This window comes from Poeciliopsis prolifica, unplaced genomic scaffold, assembly GCF_027474105.1.
Source record: "Poeciliopsis prolifica strain line A6 unplaced genomic scaffold, Auburn_PproV2 SCAFFOLD036, whole genome shotgun sequence".
In the NCBI taxonomy this organism is placed as follows: Eukaryota; Metazoa; Chordata; class Actinopteri; order Cyprinodontiformes; family Poeciliidae; genus Poeciliopsis; species Poeciliopsis prolifica.
Genome location: NW_026562411.1, coordinates 205,586 through 227,500, shown reverse-complemented (window position 1 = coordinate 227,500; position 21,915 = coordinate 205,586). Strand labels below are relative to the sequence as shown.

Below are 21,915 nucleotides of genomic sequence, written 5' to 3'. Positions count from 1 at the left end.
TCACACTGGACCCGTCTCAGGTCCAACATCAGGTTTTAATGGTCTCTCTGGTCAAGGGAAGCATGGTGGTGGAGGGGTGATGATGTGGGCTCACTGCAGTATTCTGAAGTCCAGTGTGACTTCATCTGTCCAGCAGGAGATCTACAACAGAATGGTCTAGTCAAAGTTAGGCCTGTCGCGATAAACAATAAATCAATTATCGACGTCATTTCAATTATCGTCTATATCGTTTCTTCCTGCCTTTTTCTCTTCCTGTTGATGACACTGAATGAAAAAAGGCTCAACTCCACTGACCCTCCCTTCCTTATTTCTTAGTGTAATGCCCAGCGCGCTGCACCATCTGATGTCACGGATTGTCGACCCATTATCAAAACACATTAGCGACAGAAATCCTCGCTATAACGGTTCAATCGAACCGTGTTGTGTCCAACAATGGAAACAAAATAATAAGTCCAGTTCACTAACTTTGAAACCAGGCATTAATCAATTCCTTACTACAATCTTCCTGCAATGCATGCGGCTAGTGTCAGTCTGACTGAATGAAAATCATTATAAACTATTTATGTCACGTTAACAAAGAACAGCTGAAAAGTTTTTCTGGTAGAAATTTCGCTCCAACTCCTCCCCTAGTTATTTACATTTTCTTTGCACTAATTGTTGAATAAACATTCATGTTGTTTCCGATGTCTGCTGGACTTCGGGTTGCATCGTGTCAGCTGTTCGGGATTCCCTCCGTGTTTCCCCTCAGAAAGCACGAGGAGAGTCCGCTTTCTGATTGGCTACCGGTCACATTCAACAGGCTGCGTCACTCTCCCAGTCTGGATAAATCTTTGATTTAGATCAGAGCAACGATCTACCGTAACACACGACGATCTACCGCAGTGCTTCTCAAATAGTGGGGCGGGCCCCCTTTGGGGGGCGCAGTGCGATACCTGGGGGGGCGTGTGATCCTGGGGAACAGGCTTTTTTTTGGCCGTACTAGTATAAAGTGTAATTGCGCACAGTAGGCGGCAGTGGCGCTCTCATTGTTACTTCTATCACGTTTGCGACAGTGGTCCGGTTGGTGCCGGGCCGCGGTCCGGTTGGTACCGGTCCGGTTGGTACCGGGCCGCGGTCCGGTTGGTACCGGGCCGCGGTCCGGTTGGTGCCGGTCCGCGGTCCGGTTGGTGCCGGGCCACGGTCCGGTTGGTACCGGTCCGGTTGGTACCGGGCCGGTTGGTGCCGGGCCGCGGTACCACCTAATGTTTCTGTATCATGTGAGACTGGAGGGTCTTTTATTTTGAAAATCCTTTACCGGATTCTCTCGGCTGCGTTTTGGCGCCAACATTGATCCACAAGCAGCAAAACGAACAGAACCAGATCAGATTCTTTGGAAAGTTTGTCTGCAGGCCCAGAGAGGCAGGAGGATGGGTTTGTCCCGGTGGGTTGATTCCCACAGTCCAAGCTGCTCTGGATGGTCAGGTGACCTGATGAGCCAATGAAGCTTCAGACTGCATCACCATGGAGACCCAGTGTCTCCCTGAGCATCACTTCAGCGTCTCCAGCAGGAGAAACAGCTCAGGGTCCATCAGTCGATATCCTGAGTTAAATGTTTAGAAAAGGAAAATGTTGGTTTTGTGGCCCATCTGCATCTTATTTTGAAGGGATATGTAACCGTTACCATGGTGACCAGAGTCAGACAGCGTGAGGTCAGAGGTCGAGATGAGAGCAGATGTGAGTTTTTATGTGGTTCACGATTTAAGGATCGTTGGCCGATTTCCCAAACCTCTGTGACCTCAGAGCCGATAAAAGTCCAAGAGGTTCGGTTGTTTGAGAGTCCAGGAGCAACACGGAACCAGAACCGGTTCCACGGCACCAGAACCGGTTCCACGGCACCAGAACCGGTTCCATGGCACCAGAACCGGTTCCACGGCACCAGAACCGGTTCCACGGCACCAGAACCGGTTCCTCTGAACGTCCCAGTTCCTCTGAACGTCCCGGTTCCACTGAACGGGTTCCACTGAACGTCCCGGTTCCACTGAGCGTTCCAGTTCCTCTGAACGTCCCGGTTCCACTGAACGTCCCGGTTCCTCTGAACGTCCCGGTTCCACTGAACGTCCCGGTTCCACTAAACGTCCCAGTTCCTCTGAACGTCCCGGTTCCACTGAACGTCCCGGTTCCTCTGAACGTCCCGGTTCCACTGAACGTCCCGGTTCCACTGAACGAACGGGTTCCTCTGAACGTCCCGGTTCCAGAAGGAGATCCAGTAAAATCCCATAATGAATTCAGAATAAGAAGATGATGCAGGAGCAGCAGTGATAGTTTGTGGATCATTTTAAAGACGAAACAAAAAGAAAAGGCGTTTGATAAAAGGAGCAGCTGCTCTATTTGCTGCTCTATGATTCATAACATTTTAACTGAATAAACATAAACACATATAATAAACATATATAATAATGAGCTTTACATGTAGTCATAAACTTTTCCACACATCACCTCCGATGTCAACGGTTTGGCATCGCCTCTGTTCTTACGTCACCGTGCGTTCCGATTGGCTCCCTGTCACATTCAACAGGCTGCGATAATCGGGCCGAGACCGCGATGAATATTCAACACACCACACATCAGGACGTTGTAAGATTGTCATAAAGGGAAAATCAGGGGAAAAAAGGTTTAGCGGGAACGTCAACATGCAGAAGCATTATCCGACGCCCCCACCGCCCCCCAGGCAAATGGCCAAGTCTTGACCGGGTCCGCAGTACTGAAAAGGTTGGGGACCTCTGTTCTAGGTCATGAGATCAGTGCTTTAGTGATAAACGCTTGACGCAGGCCATGCCGCGTCTTGGTTCTGACCTGGTGACGTCCAGAGCCTTCTGGACCTTGGCTCTAAACCAGTCAACTCTGTAGAAGGATCCAAACCACATCCAGACCGCGAACCGGGCCGGTTCTCCCGACGGTCCCGCGAACCGGGCCGGTTCTCCCGACGGTCCCGCGAACCGGGCCGGTTCTCCTGACGGTTCTGTCTCTGTCTGCAGATGAAGCTTCTGAACCTCTACATCAAGCGGGCCCAAACCACCAACAGCAACAGCAGCAGCTCCTCCGACGTTTCCTCTCACAGTTAATTGGTCCTGTAGAACCTTCAGAACCTTCTGGACCCGAGCAGAACTTCCCGCTCCGCCCTAACCTGCTGTCCTGCTTTGCTTCTGAGCTGGAGCCGACCCGGTTCTCCTGCGGCTTCTCCATCAGTTCACATGGCCGGATCCAGAAGTTCAGCAGCACCTTCTGATTGTTCTCAACGTGACCGACCCGACCCGTTGAACTCGTCCAGAACTTTGGATCAAATTGAGGTTCTCCAAAGCATTGATTGTTGCTCTAGTGTGACGTCTCCTCTGGTTCCACCTGCAGAAACCTGCTCCACACCTGGAAACACATCTGGACCTGACCTGAGGTTCTGAGACCAGGTTGGGTCCAGTCTGAGCAATCAGCTGAGTCAGAACCGTGACGTTTAACGTTTGGCTCCCGGGAGTTAATCAGCCTCACAGCAACAAAAATGACTTTCAACAGAAAGTTTTGAGACATTTTCATTGGTTCACAAAACCTCCTGATGCTCTGATTGGACAATTAGAACAGAGCTACAGATCTGACCGTCCAATCAGAGAGCAGAGAATCTGGTTGCCTTACCTTGAGGAGCAGACAGCGGCCGGGTTCTAGAGCTCTCCAGAGGTTTGGTTCCGTCTCCTCCTGGCGAGCCGGACCAGAACTTTGCAGCTGTTCTGTAAATACATGTTGATGTTCACAGTTTGCACGTCGGTGAGTTAGCATGTGGAGCTGAAGTGCACTTTGTCACCGCAGCCTGGTTCTGGTTGTAGTAGAACCACCTGGATCTGGTTCTGGATCTGGTTCTGGATCTGGTTCTGGATCTGGTTCTGGAGGAGGCCGCTCCAGCTCCAGAGATTAGCAGGAACCCTTGTCCTGCTGATGAATCTTCAGATTTTCTTTGTCGTGTTTCTGGATGTTGCTGAGGAGGTCCAGATCGGCTCATAAGTCAGGAATGTACAGGAAGTTCTGATCCGGTACTGGACCGGACCTGTATCCGGCGCTGCTCCTCCTCCGGGCCTCTTTCTGTTTTATTTTAGAAGAATCCGCCGCGCTGAACCTGGTCGCACTTTGTTCTGCTGCAATATTGCAACTTGTATTTATATATTTTATTTGATCAGGTTTTATTTTGTTGCTCTGACGATGATGACGATGATGATGATGATGATGATGATGAAGAACTGTTCAGATGATCTTCTTTAAATCCTGATTTGCAGCAAAGTGAAGAAATAAACAGACTGAAAATAAAACTTCTCATTTCCTCTTTCTGATCGGTTTAATTCCTTCTGTCCAACATCATTTCTTAACTCCCCAGGTCTAAATAATCCCACTAAGCGGGTCAGAACCCTGGCCCGATTACCTGGTTTCTGGTGCAGACAAGCAGCAGCATGGAGACCCAACAGACCAGCACCATCCAAGGGATCTTCAGAGCTCAGTTAACATCACTGACTCAACTGGAGGTTCAGTATCTTGTGCTCCGGTTCTGACCGGCATCATGACTCTTAACCCGACTAGACGAAACCCAAAGTTCTGCTAGAACCACAGCAGACCAGCGAGACGCCCAGAAGTACCGGCCTGGAGTTTGGTATCGGCACCGAGGATCCGGCTCTGGATCCATCCATCATCCAACCATCATCCATCCATCATCCAACCATCATCCATCCATCATCCATCCATCATCCAACCATCATCCATCCATCATCCAACCATCATCCATCCATCATCCATCCATCATCCATCCAACCATCATCCATCCATCATCCAACCATCATCCATCCATCATCCATCATCCAACCATCATCCAACCATCATCCATCCATCATCCAACCATCATCCAACCATCATCCATCCATCATCCAACCATCATTCATCCATCATCCAACCATCATCCATCCATCATCCATCCATCATCCAACCATCATCCATCCATCATCCAACCATCATCCATCCATCATCCAACCATCATCCAACCATCATCCATCCATCATCCAACCATCATCCATCCATCATCCACCATCATCCATCCATCATCCAACCATCATCCAACCATCATCCATCCATCATCCAACCATCATCCATCCATCATCCAACCATCATCCATCCATCATCCATCATCCAACCATCATCCATCCATCATCCAACCATCCATCCATCATCCAACCATCATCCAACCATCATCCATCATCCATCCAACCATCATCCATCCATCATCCAACCATCATCCATCCATCATCCATCCATCATCCAACCATCATCCAACCATCATCCATCCATCATCCAACCATCATCCAACCATCATCCATCCATCATCCAACCATCATCCATCCATCATCCAACCATCATCCATCCATCATCCATCCATCATCCAACCATCATCCATCCATCATCCAACCATCATCCAACCATCATCCATCCATCATCCAACCATCATCCATCCATCATCCAACCATCATCCAACCATCATCCAACCATCATCCAACCATCATCCAACCATCATCCATCCATCATCATCCAACCATCATCATCCATCATACAACCATCATCCATCCATCATCCAACCATCATCCATCCATCATCCAACCATCATCCAACCATCATCCATCCATCATCCAACCATCATCCAACCATCATCCATCCATCATCCAACCATCATCCAACCATCATCCATCCATCATCCAACCATCATCCATCCATCCAACCATCATCCATCCATCCATCATCCATCCATCATCCAACCATCATCCATCCATCATCCATCTATCATCCAACCATCATCCATCCATCATCCAACCATCATCCATCCATCATCCAACCATCATCCAACCATCATCCATCCATCCATCATCCATCCAACCATCATCCATCCATCATACAACCATCATCCATCCATCATCCAACCATCATCCATCCATCATCCAACCATCATCCATCCATCATACAACCATCATCCATCCATCATCCAACCATCATCCAACCATCATCCATCCATCATCCAACCATCATCCATCCATCATCCATCCATCATCCAACCATCATCCATCCATCATCCATCCATCATCCAACCATCATCCATCCATCATACAACCATCATCCATCCATCATCCAACCATCATCCAACCATCATCCATCCATCATCCAACCATCATCCATCCATCGTCCAACCATCATCCAACCATCATCCAACCATCATCCATCCATCATCCAACCATCATCCATCCATCATCCAACCATCATCCATCCATCATCCAACCATCATCCAACCATCATCCATCCATCATCCAACCATCATCCATCCATCATCCAACCATCATCCATCCATCATCCAACCATCATCCATCCATCATCCAACCATCATCCATCCATCATCCAACCATCATCCAACCATCATCCATCCATCATCCAACCATCATCCATCCATCATCCATCCAACCATCATCCATCCATCATCCATCCATCATACAACCATCATCCATCCATCATACAACCATCATCCAACCATCATCCATCCATCACCTTGTCTCCACCAGCCTTGTCTCCTCAGCCTTGTCTCCTCCACCTTGTCTCCTCCAGCCTTGTCTCCTCCGCCTTGTCTCCTCCAGCTTGTCTCCTCAGCCTTGTCTCCTCCAGCCTTGTCTCCTCCACCTTGTCTCCTCCAGCTTTGTCTCCTGAGCCTTGTCTCCTGCAGCCTTGTCTCCTCCAGCCTTGTCTCCTCCAGTCTTGTCTCCTCCAGCCTTGTCTCCTCAGCCTTGTCTCCTCAGTCTTGTCTCCTCCAGCCTTGTCTCCTCCAGTCTTGTCTCCTCCACCTTGTCTCCTCCAGCCTTGTCTCCTCCACCTTGTCTCCACCAGCCTTGTCTCCTCAGCCTTGTCTCCTCCACCTTGTCTCCTCCAGCCTTGTCTCCTCCACCTTGTCTCCTCCAGCCTTGTCTCCTCCAGCCTTGTCTCCTCAGCCTTGTCTCTTCCAGCCTTGTCCTCCTCCAGCCTTGTCTCCTCAGCCTTATCTCCTCAGCCTTGTCTCCTCCAGCCTTGTCTCCTCAGCCTTGTCTCCTCCACCTTGTTTCCTCCAGCCTTGTCTCCTCAGCCTTGTCTCCTCCACCTTATCTCCTCCACCTTATCTCCTCCACCTTGTTTCCTCCAGCCTTGTCTCCTCCAGCCTTGTCTCCTCCAGCCTTATCTCCTCCACCTTGTTTCCTCCAGCCTTATCTCCTCAGCCTTGTCTCCTTCAGCCTTGTCTCCTCCAGCCTTGTCTCCTCCAGCCTTATCTCCTCCACCTTGTCTCCTCCAGCCTTGTCTCCTCAGCCTTGTCTCCTCCACCTTGTCTCCTCCAGCCTTGTCTCCTCCAGCCTTGTCTCCTCCACCTTGTCTCCTCAGCCTTGTCTCTTCCAGCCTTGTCTCCTCCAGCCTTGTCTCCTCAGCCTTGTCCTCCAACCTTGTCTCCTCCACCTTGTTTCCTCCAGCCTTGTCTCCTCCAGCCTTGTCTCCTCCACCTTATCTGCTCCACCTTGTCTCCTCAGCCTTGTCTCCTCCAGCCTTGTCTCCTCCAGCCTTGTCTCCTCAGCCTTGTCTCCTCCAGCCTTGTCTCCTCCACCTTGTCTCCTCCAGCCTTGTCTCCTCCACCTTATCTCCTCCACCTTGTTTCCTCCAGCCTTGTCTCCTCCACCTTATCTGCTCCACCTTGTCTCCTCAGCCTTGTCTCCTCCAGCCTTGTCTCCTCCACCTTATCTCCTCCACCTTGTTTCCTCCAGCCTTATCTCCTCCAGCCTTGTCTCCTCCACCTTGTCTCCTCCAGCCTTGTCTCCTCCAGCCTTATCTCCTCAGCCTTGTCTCCTCCAGCCTTGTCTCCTCCAGCCTTGTCTCCTCAGCCTTGTCTCCTCCAGCCTTGTCTCCTCCACCTTTCTCCTCCAGCTTTGTCTCCTGAGCCTTGTCTCCTGCAGCCTTGTCTCCTCCAGCCTTGTCCTCCAGTCTTGTCTCCTCCAGCCTTGTCTCCTCAGCCTTGTCTCCTCAGTCTTGTCTCCTCCAGCCTTGTCTCCTCCAGTCTTGTCTCCTCCACCTTGTCTCCTCCAGCCTTGTCTCCTCCACCTTGTCTCCACCAGCCTTGTCTCCTCAGCCTTGTCTCCTCCACCTTGTCTCCTCCAGCCTTGTCTCCTCCACCTTGTCTCCTCCAGCCTTCTCTCCAGCCTTGTCTCCTCAGCCTTGTCTCCTCCAGCCTTGTCTCCTCCAGCCTTGTCTCCTCAGCCTTGTCTCCTCAGCCTTGTCTCCTCCAGCCTTGTCTCCTCAGCCTTGTCTCCTCAGCCTTGTCTCCTCCAGCCTTGTCTCCTCAGCCTTGTCTCCTCCAGCCTTGTCTCCTCCAGCTTTGTCTCCTGAGCCTTGTCTCCTCCAGCCTTGTCTCCTCAGCCTTGTCTCCTCAGCCTTGTCTCCTCCAGCCTTGTCTCCTCAGCCTTGTCTCCTCCAGCCTTGTCTCCTCAGCCTTGTCTCCTCCAGCCTTGTCTCCTCCAGCCTTGTCTCCTCCACCTTGTCTCCTCCAGCCTTGTCTCCTCCAGCCTTGTCTCCTCCACCTTGTCTCCTCCACCTTGTCTCCTCCAGCCTTGTCTCCTCCAGCCTTGTCTCCTTCAGCCTTGTCTCCTCAGCCTTGTCTCCTCCACCTTGTCTCCTCAGCCTTGTCTCCTCAGCCTTATCTCCTCCACCTTGTTTCCTCCAGCCTTGTCTCCTCCAGCCTTGTCTCCTCAGCCTTGTCTCCTCAGTCTTGTCTCCTCCAGCCTTGTCTCCTCCAGCCTTGTCTCCTCCAGTCTTGTCTCCTCCACCTTGTCTCCTCCAGCCTTGTCTCCTCCAGCCTTGTCTCCTCAGCCTTGTCTCCTCAGCCTTGTCTCCTCCAGCCTTGTCTCCTCAGCCTTGTCTCCTCCAGCCTTGTCTCCTCCAGCCTTGTCTCCTCCACCTTGTCTCCTCCAGCCTTGTCTCCTCAGCCTTGTCTCCTCAGCCTTGTCTCCTCCAGCCTTGTCTCCTCAGCCTTGTCTCCTCCAGCCTTGTCTCCTCCAGCCTTGTCTCCTCCAGCCTTGTCTCCTCCACCTTGTCTCCTCCACCTTGTCTCCTCCAGCCTTGTCTCCTCCAGCCTTGTCTCCTCCAGCCTTGTCTCCTCCAGCCTTGTCTCCTCCACCTTGTCTCCTCCAGCCTTGTCTCCTCAGCCTTGTCTCCTCCAGCTTGTCTCCTCCAGCCTTGTCTCCTCCACCTTGTCTCCTCCAGCCTTGTCTCCTCCAGCCTTATCTCCTCAGCCTTGTCTCCTCCAGCCTTGTCTCCTCCAGCCTTGTCTCCTCCAGCCTTGTCTCCTCAGCCTTGTCTCCTCAGCCTTGTCTCCTCCAGCCTTGTCTCCTCCAGCCTTGTCTCCTCCACCTTGTCTCCTCCAACCTTGTCTCCTCCAGCCTTGTCTCCTCCAGCCTTGTCTCCTCCAGCCTTGTCTCCTCCAGCCTTGTCTCCTCCACCTTGTCTCCTCCACCTTGTCTCCTCAGCCTTGTCTCCTCCAGCCTTGTCTCCTCAGCCTTGTCTCCTCCAACCTTGTCTCCTCCAGCCTTGTCTCCTCCAGTCTTGTCTCCTCCACCTTGTCTCCTCAGCCTTGTCTCCTCCAGCCTTGTCTCCTCCAACATTGTCTCCTCCACCTTGTCTCCTCAGCCTTGTCTCCTCCAGCCTTGTCTCCTCCAGTCTTGTCTCCTCCACCTTGTCTCCTCCAGCCTTGTCTCCTCCAGCCTTGTCTCCTCCAGCCTTGTCTCCTCCACCTTGTCTCCTCCAGCCTTGTCTCCTCCACCTTGTCTCCTCCAGCCTTGTCTCCTCCAGCCTTGTCTCCTCAGCCTTGTCTCCTCCAGTCTTGTCTCCTCCACCTTGTCTCCTCCAGCCTTGTCTCCTCCACCTTGTCTCCTCAGCCTTGTCTCCTCCAGCCTTGTCTCCTCCAACCTTGTCTCCTCCACCTTGTCTCCTCAGCCTTGTCTCCTCCAGCCTTGTCTCCTCCAGCCTTGTCTCCTCCACCTTGTCTCCTCCAGCCTTGTCTCCTCCAGCCTTGTCTCCTCCAGCCTTGTCTCCTCCACCTTGTCTCCTCCAGCCTTGTCTCCTCCACCTTGTCTCCTCCAGCCTTGTCTCCTCCAGCCTTGTCTCCTCAGCCTTGTCTCCTCCAACCTTGTCTCCTCCACCTTGTCTCCTCCAGCCTTGTCTCCTCCACCTTATCTCCTCCAGCCTTGTCTCCTCCAGCCTTGTCTCCTCCACCTTATCTCCTCCACCTTATCTCCTCCACCTTGTTTCCTCCAGCCTTGTCTCCTCCACCTTGTTTCCTCCAGCCTTGTCTCCTCCACCTTATCTCCTCCAGCCTTGTCTCCTCCAGCCTTGTCTCCTCCAGCCTTGTCTCCTCAGCCTTGTCTCCTTCAGCCTTGTCTCCTCCAGCCTTGTCTCCTCCACCTTGTCTCCTCCAGCCTTGTCTCCTCCACCTTATCTCCTCCACCTTGTTTCCTCCAGCCTTGTCTCCTCCACCTTGTCTCCTCAGCCTTGTCTCCTCCAGCCTTGTCTCCTCCACCTTATCTCCTCCAGCCTTGTCTCCTCAGCCTTGTCTCCTCCAGTCTTGTCTCCTCCAGCCTTGTCTCCTCAGCCTTGTCTCCTCCAACCTTGTCTCCTCCAGCCTTGTCCTCCCAGCCTTGTCTCCTCCACCTTGTCTCCTCAGCCTTGTCTCCTCCAGCCTTGTCTCCTCCACCTTGTCTCCTCAGCCTTGTCTCCTCCAGCCTTGTCTCCTCCAGCCTTGTCTCCTCCAGCCTTGTCTCCTCACCTTGTCTCCTCCAGCCTTGTCTCCTCCAGCCTTGTCTCCTCCACCTTGTCTCCTCCAGCCTTTTCTCCTCAGCCTTGTCTCCTCAGCCTTGTCTCCTCCAGCCTTGTCTCCTCCAGCCTTGTCTCCTCAGCCTTGTCTCCTCCAACCTTGTCTCCTCCACCTTGTCTCCTCCAGCCTTGTCTCCTCCACCTTATCTCCTCCAGCCTTGTCTCCTCCAGCCTTGTCTCCTCCACCTTATCTCCTCCACCTTATCTCCTCCACCTTGTTTCCTCCAGCCTTATCTCCTCCAGCCTTGTCTCCTCCACCTTATCACCTCCACCTTATCTCCTCCACCTTATCTCCTCCACCTTGTTTCCTCCACCTTGTCTCCTCCACCTTGTCTCCTCCAGCCTTGTCTCCTCCACCTTATCTCCTCCACCTTGTTTCCTCCAGCCTTGTCTCCTCCAGCCTTGTCTCCTCCACCTTGTCTCCTCAGCCTTGTCTCCTCCAGCCTTGTCTCCTCCACCTTATCTCCTCCAGCCTTGTCTCCTCAGCCTTGTCTCCTCCAGCCTTGTCTCCTCTACCTTGTCTCCTCCAGCCTTGTCTCCTCCAGCCTTGTCTCCTCAGCCTTGTCTCCTCCAGTCTTGTCTCCTCCACCTTGTCTCCTCCAGCCTTGTCTCCTCCACCTTGTCTCCTCAGCCTTGTCTCTTCCAGCCTTGTCTCCTCCAGCCTTGTCTCCTCCAGCCTTGTCTCCTCAGCCTTGTCTCCTCCAACCTTGTCTCCTCCACCTTGTTTCCTCCAGCCTTGTCTCCTCCAGCCTTGTCTCCTCCAGCCTTGTCTCCTCCACCTTATCTGCTCCACCTTGTCTCCTCAGCCTTGTCTCCTCCAGCCTTGTCTCCTCCAGCCTTGTCTCCTCAGCCTTGTCTCCTCCAGCCTTGTCTCCTCCACCTTGTCTCCTCCAGCCTTGTCTCCTCCACCTTATCTCCTCCACCTTGTTTCCTCCAGCCTTGTCTCCTCCAGCCTTGTCTCCTCCACCTTATCTCCTCCACCTTGTCTCCTCAGCCTTGTCTCCTCCAGCCTTGTCTCCTCCACCTTATCTCCTCCACCTTGTTCCTCCAGCCTTATCTCCTCCAGCCTTGTCTCCTCCAGCCTTGTCTCCTCCAGCCTTGTCTCCTCAGCCTTGTCTCCTCCAGCCTTGTCTCCTCCAGCCTTGTCTCCTCCAGCCTTATCTCCACCTTGTCTCCTCAGCCTTGTCTCCTTCAGCCTTGTCTCCTCCAGCCTTGTCTCCTCCAGCCTTGTCTCCTCCACCTTATCTCCTCCACCTTGTTTCCTCCAGCCTTGTCTCCTCCACCTTGTCTCCTCAGCCTTGTCTCCTCCAGCCTTGTCTCCACCTTATCTCCTCCACCTTGTCTCCTCAGCCTTGTCTCCTCCAGCCTTGTCTCCTCCAGCCTTGTCTCCTCAGCCTTGTCTCCTCCAGCCTTGTCTCCTCCACCTTGTCTCCTCCAGCCTTGTCTCCTCCACCTTATCTCCTCCACCTTATCTCCTCCACCTTGTTTCCTCCAGCCTTGTCTCCTCCACCTTATCTGCTCCACCTTGTCTCCTCAGCCTTGTCTCCTCCAGCCTTGTCTCCTCCACCTCATCTCCTCCACCTTATCTCCTCCACCTTGTTTCCTCCAGCCTTATCTCCTCCAGCCTTGTCTCCTCCAGCCTTGTCTCCTCCACCTTATCTCCTCCAGCCTTGTCTCCTCAGCCTTGTCTCCTCCACCTTGTCTCCTCCAGCTTTGTCTCCTGAGCCTTGTCTCCTGCAGCCTTGTCTCCTCCAGCCTTGTCTCCTCCAGTCTTGTCTCCTCCAGCCTTGTCTCCTCAGCCTTGTCTCCTCAGTCTTGTCTCCTCCAGCCTTGTCTCCTCCAGTCTTGTCTCCTCCACCTTGTCTCCTCCAGCCTTGTCTCCTCCACCTTGTCTCCACCAGCCTTGTCTCCTCAGCCTTGTCTCCTCCACCTTGTCTCCTCCAGCCTTGTCTCCTCCACCTTGTCTCCTCCAGCCTTGTCTCCTCAGCCTTGTCTCTTCCAGCCTTGTCTCCTCCAGCCTTGTCTCCTCAGCCTTATCTCCTCAGCCTTGTCTCCTCCAGCCTTGTCTCCTCAGCCTTGTCTCCTCAGCCTTGTCTCCTCCAGCTTTGTCTCCTGAGCCTTGTCTCCTCCAGCCTTGTCTCCTCAGCCTTGTCTCCTCAGCCTTGTCTCCTCCAGCCTTGTCTCCTCAGCCTTGTCTCCTCCAGCCTTGTCTCCTCAGCCTTGTCTCCTCCAGCCTTGTCTCCTCCAGCCTTGTCTCCTCCACCTTGTCTCCTCCAGCCTTGTCTCCTCCAGCCTTGTCTCTCCACCTTGTCTCCTCCACCTTGTCTCCTCCAGCCTTGTCTCCTCCAGCCTTGTCTCCTTCAGCCTTGTCTCCTCAGCCTTGTCTCCTCCACCTTGTCTCCTCAGCCTTGTCTCCTCAGCCTTATCTCCTCCACCTTGTTTCCTCCAGCCTTGTCTCCTCCAGCCTTGTCTCCTCAGCCTTGTCTCCTCAGCCTTGTCTCCTCCAGCCTTGTCTCCTCCAGCCTTGTCTCCTCCAGTCTTGTCTCCTCCACCTTGTCTCCTCCAGCCTTGTCTCCTCCAGCCTTGTCTCCTCAGCCTTGTCTCCTCAGCCTTGTCTCCTCCAGCCTTGTCTCCTCAGCCTTGTCTCCTCCAGCCTTGTCTCCTCCAGCCTTGTCTCCTCCACCTTGTCTCCTCCAGCCTTGTCTCCTCAGCCTTGTCTCCTCAGCCTTGTCTCCTCCAGCCTTGTCTCCTCAGCCTTGTCTCCTCCAGCCTTGTCTCCTCCAGCCTTGTCTCCTCCAGCCTTGTCTCCTCCACCTTGTCTCCTCCTTGTCTCCTCCAGCCTTGTCTCCTCCAGCCTTGTCTCCTCCAGCCTTGTCTCCTCCAGCCTTGTCTCCTCCACCTTGTCTCCTCCAGCCTTGTCTCCTCAGCCTTGTCTCCTCCAGCTTGTCTCCTCCAGCCTTGTCTCCTCCACCTTGTCTCCTCCAGCCTTGTCTCCTCCAGCCTTATCTCCTCAGCCTTGTCTCCTCCAGCCTTGTCTCCTCCAGCCTTGTCTCCTCCAGCCTTGTCTCCTCAGCCTTGTCTCCTCAGCCTTGTCTCCTCCAGCCTTGTCTCCTCCCAGCCTTGTCTCCTCCACCTTGTCTCCTCCAGCCTTGTCTCCTCCAGCCTTGTCTCCTCCAGCCTTGTCTCCTCCAGCCTTGTCTCCTCCAGTCTTGTCTCCTCCACCTTGTCTCCTCCACCTTGTCTCCTCAGCCTTGTCTCTCCAGCCTTGTCTCCTCAGTCTTGTCTCCTCCAACCTTGTCTCCTCCAGCCTTGTCTCCTCCAGTCTTGTCTCCTCCACCTTGTCTCCTCAGCCTTGTCTCCTCCAGCCTTGTCTCCTCCAACATTGTCTCCTCCACCTTGTCTCCTCAGCCTTGTCTCCTCCAGCCTTGTCTCCTCCAGTCTTGTCTCCTCCACCTTGTCTCCTCCAGCCTTGTCTCCTCCAGCCTTGTCTCCTCCAGTCTTGTCTCCTCCACCTTGTCTCCTCCAGCCTTGTCTCCTCCACCTTGTCTCCTCCAGCCTTGTCTCCTCAGCCTTGTCTCCTCCAGTCTGTCTCCTCACCTTGTCTCCTCCAGTCTTGTCTCCTCCACCTTGTCTCCTTCAGCCTTGTCTCCTCCAGCCTTGTCTCCTCCAACATTGTCTCCTCCACCTTGTCTCCTCAGCCTTGTCTCCTCCAGCCTTGTCTCCTCCAGTCTGTCTCCTCCACCGTGTCTCCTCCAGCCTTGTCTCCTCCAGCCTTGTCTCCTCCAGTCTTGTCTCCTCCACCTTGTCTCCTCCAGCCTTGTCTCCTCCACCTTGTCTCCTCCAGCCTTGTCTCCTCCAGCCTTGTCTCCTCAGCCTTGTCTCCTCCACCTTGTCTCCTCCACCTTGTCTCCTCCAGCCTTGTCTCCTCCACCTTATCTCCTCCAGCCTTGTCTCCATCCAGCCTTGTCTCCTCCACCTTATCTCCTCCACCTTATCTCCTCACCTTGTTTCCTCCAGCCTTGTCTCCTCCACCTTGTTTCCTCCAGCCTTGTCTCCTCCACCTTATCTCCTCCAGCCTTGTCCTCCAGCCTTGTCTCCTCCAGCCTTGTCTCCTCAGCCTTGTCTCCTTTCAGCCTTGTCTCCTCCAGCCTTGTCTCCTCCACCTTGTCTCCTCCACCTTGTCTCCTCCACCTTATCTCCTCCACCTTGTTTCCTCCAGCCTTGTCTCCTCCACCTGTCTCCTCAGCCTTGTCTCCTCCAGCCTTGTCTCCTCCACCTTATCTCCTCCAGCCTTGTCTCCTCAGCCTTGTCTCCTCCAGTCTTGTCTCCTCCAGCCTTGTCTCCCTCAGTCTTGTCTCCTCCAACCTTGTCTCCTCCAAGCCTTGTCTCCTCCAGCCTTGTCTCCTCCACCTTGTCTCCTCAGCCTTGTCTCCTCCAGCCTTGTCTCCTCCAGCCTTGTCTCCTCCACCTTGTCTCCTCAGCCTTGTCTCCTCCAGCCTTGTCTCCTCCAGCCTTGTCTCCTCCAGTCTTGTCTCCTCCACCTTGTCTCCTCCAGCCTTGTCTCCTCCAGCCTTGTCTCCTCCACCTTGTCTCCTCCAGGCCTTTTCTCCTCAGCCTTGTCTCCTCAGCCTTGTCTCCTCCAGCCTTGTCTCCTCCAGCCTTGTCTCCTCAGCCTTGTCTCCTCCAGCCTTGTCTCCTCCACCTTGTCTCCCCAGCCTTGTCTCCTCCACCTTATCTCCTCCAGCCTTGTCTCCTCCAGCCTTGTCTCCTCCACCTTATCTCCTCCACCTTATCTCCTCCACCTGTTTCCCAGCCTTATCTCCTCCAGCCTTGTCTCCTCCACCTTATCACCTCCACCTTATCCTCCACCTTATCTCCTCCACCTTGTTTCCTCCACCTTGTCTCCTCAACCTTGATCCTCCAGCCTTGTCTCCTCCACCTTATCTCCTCCACCTTGTTTCCTCCAGCCTTGTCTCCTCCAGCCTTGTCTCCTCCACCTTGTCTCCTCAGCCTTGTCTCCTCCAGCCTTGTTCCTCCACCTTATCTCCTCCAGCCTTGTCTCCTCAGCCTTGTCTCCTCCAGCCTTGTCTCCTCCACCTTGTCTCCTCCAGCCTTGTCTCCTCCAGCCTTGTCTCCTCAGCCTTGTCTCCTCCAGCCTTGTCTCCTCCACCTTGTCTCCTCCAGCCTTGTCTCCTCCACCTTGTCTCCTCAGCCTTTGTCTCTTCCAGCCTTGTCTCCTCCAGCCTTGTCTCCTCCAGCCTTGTCTCCTCAGCCTTGTCTCCTCCAACCTTGTCTCCTCCACCTTGTTTCCTCCAGCCTTGTCTCCTCCAGCCTTGTCTCCTCCAGCCTTGTCTCCTCCACCTTATCTGCTCCACCTTGTCTCCTCAGCCTGTCTCCTCCAGCCCTTGTCTCCTCCAGCCTTGTCTCCTCAGCCTTGTCTCCTCCAGCCTTGTCTCCTCCACCTTGTCTCCTCCAGCCTGTCTCCTCCACCTTATCTCCTCCACCTTGTTTCCTCCAGCCTTGTCTCCTCCAGCCTTGTCTCCTCCACCTTATCTGCTCCACCTTGTCTCCTCAGCCTTGTCTCCTCCAGCCTTGTCTCCTCCACCTTATCTCCTCCACCTTGTTTCCTCCAGCCTTATCTCCTCCAGCCTTGTCTCCTCCAGCCTTGTCTCCTCCAGCCTTGTCTCCTCAGCCTTGTCTCCTCCAGCCTTGTCTCCTCCAGCCTTGTCTCCTCCAGCCTTATCTCTCCACCTTGTCTCCTCAGCCTTGTCTCCTTCAGCCTTGTCTCCTCCAGCCTTGTCTCCTCCAGCCTTGTCTCCTCCACCTTATCTCCTCCACCTTGTTTCCTCCAGCCTTGTCTCCTCCACCTTGTCTCCTCAGCCTTGTCTCCTCCAGCCTTGTCTCCACCTTATCTCCTCCACCTTGTCTCCTCAGCCTTGTCTCCTCCAGCCTTGTCTCCTCCAGCCTTGTCTCCTCAGCCTTGTCTCCTCCAGCTTGTCTCCTCCACCTTGTCTCCTCCAGCCTTGTCTCCTCCACCTTATCTCCTCCACCTTATCTCCTCCACCTTGTTTCCTCCAGCCTGTCTCCTCCACCTTATCTGCTCCACCTTGTCTCCTCAGCCTTGTCTCCTCCAGCCTTGTCTCCTCCACCCATCTCCTCCACCTTATCTCCTCCACCTTGTTTCCTCCAGCCTTATCTCCTCCAGCCTTGTCTCCTCCAGCCTTGTCTCCTCCACCTTATCTCCTCCACCTTATCTCCTCCACCTTGTTTCCTCCAGCCTTGTCTCCTCCAGCCTTGTCTCCTCCAGCCTTATCTCCTCCACCTTGTTTCCTCCAGCCTTATCTCCTCAGCCTTGTCTCCTTCAGCCTTGTCTCCTCCAGCCTTGTCTCCTCCAGCCTTATCTCCTCCACCTTGTCTCCTCCAGCCTTGTCTCCTCACCTTGTCTCCTCCAGCCTTGTCTCCAGCCTTGTCTCCTCCAGCCTTATCTCCTCCACCTTGTCTCCTCAGCCTTGTCTCCTCCAGCCTTGTCTCCTCCACCTCATCTCCTCCACCTTATCTCCTCCACCTTGTTTCCTCCAGCTTATCTCCTCCAGCCTTGTCTCCTCCAGCCTTGTCTCCTCAGCCTTGTCTCCTCCAGCCTTGTCTCCTCCAGCCTTGTCTCCTCCAGCCTTATCTCCTCCACCTTGTCTCCTCAGCCTTGTCTCCTTCAGCCTTGTCTCCTCCACCTTGTCTCCTCCAGCCTTGTCTCCTCCACCTTATCTCCTCCACCTTATCTCCTCCACCTTGTCTCCTCAGCCTTGTCTCCTCCAGCCTTGTCTCCTCCACCTTGTCTCCTCCAGCTTGTCTCCTCCAGCCTTGTCTCCTCAGCCTTGTCTCCTCCAGCCTTGTTCCTCCACCTTGTCTCCTCCAGCCTTGTCTCCTCCAGCCTTGTCTCCTCCACCTTATCTCCTCCACCTTATCTCCTCCACCTTGTTTCCTCCAGCCTTATCTCCTCCAGCCTTGTCTCCTCCAGCCTTGTCTCCTCCACCTTGTCTCCTCCAGCCTTGTCTCCTCCAACCTTGTCTCCTCCACCTTGTCTCCTCCAGCCTTGTCTCCTCCACCTTATCTCCTCCAGCCTTGTCTCCTCCAGCCTTGTCTCCTCCACCTTATCTCCTCCACCTTATCTCCTCCACCTTGTTTCCTCCAGCCTTGTCTCCTCCAGCCTTGTCTCCTCCAGCCTTGTCTCCTCAGCCTTGTCTCCTTCAGCCTTGTCTCCTCCAGCCTTGTCTCCTCCACCTTGTCTCCTCCAGCCTTGTCTCCTCCACCTTATCTCCTCCACCTTGTTTCCTCCAGCCTTATCTCCTCCAGCCTTGTCTCCTCCAACCTTGTCTCCTCCACCTTGTCTCCTCCAGCCTTGTCTCCTCCACCTTATCTCCTCCAGCCTTGTCTCCTCCAGCCTTGTCTCCTCCACCTTATCTCCTCCACCTTATCTCCTCCACCTTGTTTCCTCCAGCCTTGTCTCCTCCACCTTATCACCTCCACCTTATCTCCTCCACCTTATCTCCTCCACCTTGTTTCCTCCAGCCTTATCTCCTCCAGCCTTGTCTCCTCCAGCCTTGTCTCCTCAGCCTTGTCTCCTTCAGCCTTGTCTCCTCCAGCCTTGTCTCCTCCACCTTGTCTCCTCCAGCCTTGTCTCCTCCACCTTATCTCCTCCACCTTGTTTCCTCCAGCCTTGTCTCCTCAGCCTTGTCTCCTCCAGCCTTGTCTCCTCCACCTTATCTCCTCCAGCTTTGTCTCCTCAGCCTTGTCTCCTCCAGCCTTGTCTCCTCCACCTTGTCTCCTCCAGCCTTGTCTCCTCCACCTTATCTCCTCCACCTTATCTCCTCCACCTTATCTCCTCCACCTTATCTCCTCCACCTTGTTTCCTCCAGCCTTGTCTCCTCCAGCCTTGTCTCCTCCACCTTATCTCCTCCACCTTGTTTCCTCCAGCCTTGTCTCCTCCACCTTATCTCCTCCACCTTGTTTCCTCCAGCCTTGTCTCCTCCAGCCTTGTCTCCTCCACCTTATCTGCTCCACCTTGTCTCCTCAGCCTTGTCTCCTCCAGCCTTGTCTCCTCCACCTTATCTCCTCCACCTTGTTTCCTCCAGCCTTATCTCCTCCAGCCTTGTCTCCTCCAGCCTTGTCTCCTCCAGCCTTGTCTCCTCCAGCTTTGTCTCCTCCAGCCTTGTCTCCTCCACCTTATCTCCTCCACCTTATCTCCTCCACCTTGTTTCCTCCAGCCTTGTCTCCTCCAGCCTTGTCTCCTCCACCTTATCTGCTCCACCTTGTCTCCTCAGCCTTGTCTCCTCCAGCCTTGTCTCCTCCACCTTATCTCCTCCACCTTGTTTCCTCCAGCCTTATCTCCTCCAGCCTTGTCTCCTCCAGCCTTGTCCTCCAGCCTTGTCTCCTCCAGCCTTCTTGTCTCCTCAGCCTTGTCTCCTCCAGCCTTGTCTCCTCCAGCCTTATCTCCTCCACCTTGTCTCCTCAGCCTTGTCTCCTTCAGCCTTGTCTCCTCCAGCCTTGTCTCCTCCACCTTGTCTCCTCCAGCCTTGTCTCCTCCACCTTATCTCCTCCACCTTGTTTCCTCCAGCCTTGTCTCCTCCTCCTTGTCTCCTCAGCCTTGTCTCCTCCAGCCTTGTCTCCTCCACCTTATCTCCTCCACCTTGTCTCCTCAGCCTTGTCTCCTCCAGCCTTGTCTCCTCCACCTTGTCTCCTCCAGCCTTGTCTCCTCCAGCCTTGTCTCCTCCACCTTATCTCCTCCACCTTATCTCCTCCACCTTGTTTCCTCCACCTTGTCTCCTCCAGCCTTGTCTCCTCCACCTTATCTGCTCCACCTTGTCTCCTCAGCCTTGTCTCCTCCAGCCTTGTCTCCTCCACCTCATCTCCTCCACCTTATCTCCTCCACCTTGTTTCCTCCAGCCTTATCTCCTCCAGCCTTGTCTCCTCCAGCCTTGTCTCCTCCAGCCTTATCTCCTCCACCTTGTTTCCTCCAGCCTTATCTCCTCAGCCTTGTCTCCTTCAGCCTTGTCTCCTCCAGCCTTGTCTCCTCCAGCCTTATCTCCTCCACCTTGTCTCCTCCAGCCTTGTCTCCTCAGCCTTGTCTCCTCCAGCCTTGTCTCCTCCACCTTGTCTCCTCCAGCCTTGTCTCCTCCAGCCTTGTCTCCTCCACCTTATCTCCTCCACCTTATCTCCTCCACCTTGTCTCCTCCAGCCTTGTCTCCTCAGCCTTGTCTCCTCCAGCCTTGTCTCCTCAGCCTTGTCTCCTTCAGCCTTGTCTCCTCCAGCCTTGTCTCCTCCACCTTGTCTCCTCCAGCCTTGTCTCCTCCAGCCTTATCTCCTCCACCTTGTCTCCTCAGCCTTGTCTCCTTCAGCCTTGTCTCCTCCAGCCTTGTCTCCTCCACCTTATCTCCTCCACCTTGTCTCCTCCAGCCTTGTCTCCTCAGCCTTGTCTCCTCCAGCCTTGTCTCCTCCAGCCTTGTCTCCTCCACCTTGTCTCCTCAGCCTTGTCTCCTCCACCTTATCTCCTCCAGCCTTGTCTCCTCAGCCTTGTCTCCTCCAGTCTTGTCTCCTCCACCTTGTCTCCTCCAGCCTTGTCTCCTCCAGCCTTGTCTCCTCCACCTTGTCTCCTCAGCCTTGTCTCTTCCAGCCTTGTCTCCTCCAGCCTTGTCTCCTCAGCCTTGTCTCCTCCAACCTTGTCTCCTCCACCTTGTTTCCTCCAGCCTTGTCTCCTCCAGCCTTGTCTCCTCCACCTTATCTGCTCCACCTTGTCTCCTCAGCCTTGTCTCCTCCAGCCTTGTCTCCTCCAGCCTTGTCTCCTCAGCCTTGTCTCCTCCAGCCTTGTCTCCTCCACCTTGTCTCCTCCAGCCTTGTCTCCTCCACCTTATCTCCTCCACCTTATCTCCTCCACCTTGTTTCCTCCAGCCTTGTCTCCTCCACCTTATCTGCTCCACCTTGTCTCCTCAGCCTTGTCTCCTCCAGCCTTGTCTCCTCCACCTTATCTCCTCCACCTTGTTTCCTCCAGCCTTATCTCCTCCAGCCTTGTCTCCTCCAGCCTTGTCTCCTCCAGCCTTGTCTCCTCCAGCCTTGTCTCCTCAGCCTTGTCTCCTCCAGCCTTGTCTCCTCCAGCCTTGTCTCCTCCAGCCTTATCTCCTCCACCTTGTCTCCTCAGCCTTGTCTCCTTCAGCCTTGTCTCCTCCAGCCTTGTCTCCTCCACCTTATCTCCTCCACCTTGTTTCCTCCAGCCTTGTCTCCTCCACCTTGTCTCCTCAGCCTTGTCTCCTCCAGCCTTGTCTCCTCCACCTTATCTCCTCCACCTTGTCTCCTCAGCCTTGTCTCCTCCAGCCTTGTCTCCTCCAGCCTTGTCTCCTCAGCCTTGGCTCCTCCAGCCTTGTCTCCTCCACCTTGTCTCCTCCAGCCTTGTCTCCTCCAGCCTTGTCTCCTCCACCTTATCTCCTCCACCTTATCTCCTCCACCTTGTTTCCTCCAGCCTTGTCTCCTCCAGCCTTGTCTCCTCCAGCCTTGTCTCCTCCACCTTATCTGCTCCACCTTGTCTCCTCAGCCTTGTCTCCTCCAGCCTTGTCTCCTCCACCTCATCTCCTCCACCTTATCTCCTCCACCTTGTTTCCTCCAGCCTTATCTCCTCCAGCCTTGTCTCCTCCACCTTATCTCCTCCACCTTATCTCCTCCACCTTGTTTCCTCCAGCCTTGTCTCCTCCAGCCTTGTCTCCTCCAGCCTTATCTCCTCCACCTTGTTTCCTCCAGCCTTATCTCCTCAGCCTTGTCTCCTTCAGCCTTGTCTCCTCCAGCCTTGTCTCCTCCAGCCTTATCTCCTCCACCTTGTCTCCTCCAGCCTTGTCTCCTCAGCCTTGTCTCCTCCAGCCTTGTCTCCTCCACCTTGTCTCCTCCAGCCTTGTCTCCTCCAGCCTTGTCTCCTCCACCTTATCTCCTCCACCTTATCTCCTCCACCTTGTCTCCTCCAGCCTT

The 21,915-nt window shown here is 54.3% G+C and overlaps 2 protein-coding genes across 37 annotated transcripts in view; both read left to right on the top strand.

Moving 5' to 3' along the window:
- The window catches only part of clasp1a (cytoplasmic linker associated protein 1a), a 67,139-nt gene extending 62,814 nt beyond the window's left edge, over positions 1-4,325 (top strand). For all 36 annotated transcript variants that reach the window (XM_055053090.1, XM_055053080.1, XM_055053066.1 and 33 more), the window contains one exon: positions 3,015-4,325. In XM_055053090.1, the coding sequence (XP_054909065.1) occupies positions 3,015-3,101 (87 nt within the window). In that variant the 3' untranslated portion in view covers positions 3,102-4,325. The remainder of the gene's footprint in view (positions 1-3,014) is intronic.
- A 138-nt stretch (positions 4,326-4,463) lies between these two features.
- The window catches only part of tfcp2l1 (transcription factor CP2-like 1), a 32,233-nt gene continuing 14,781 nt past the window's right edge, over positions 4,464-21,915 (top strand). Inside the window, 1 exon segment of the mRNA XM_055052811.1 lies at positions 4,464-4,535. Within this exon segment, the coding sequence (XP_054908786.1) occupies positions 4,464-4,535 (72 nt within the window).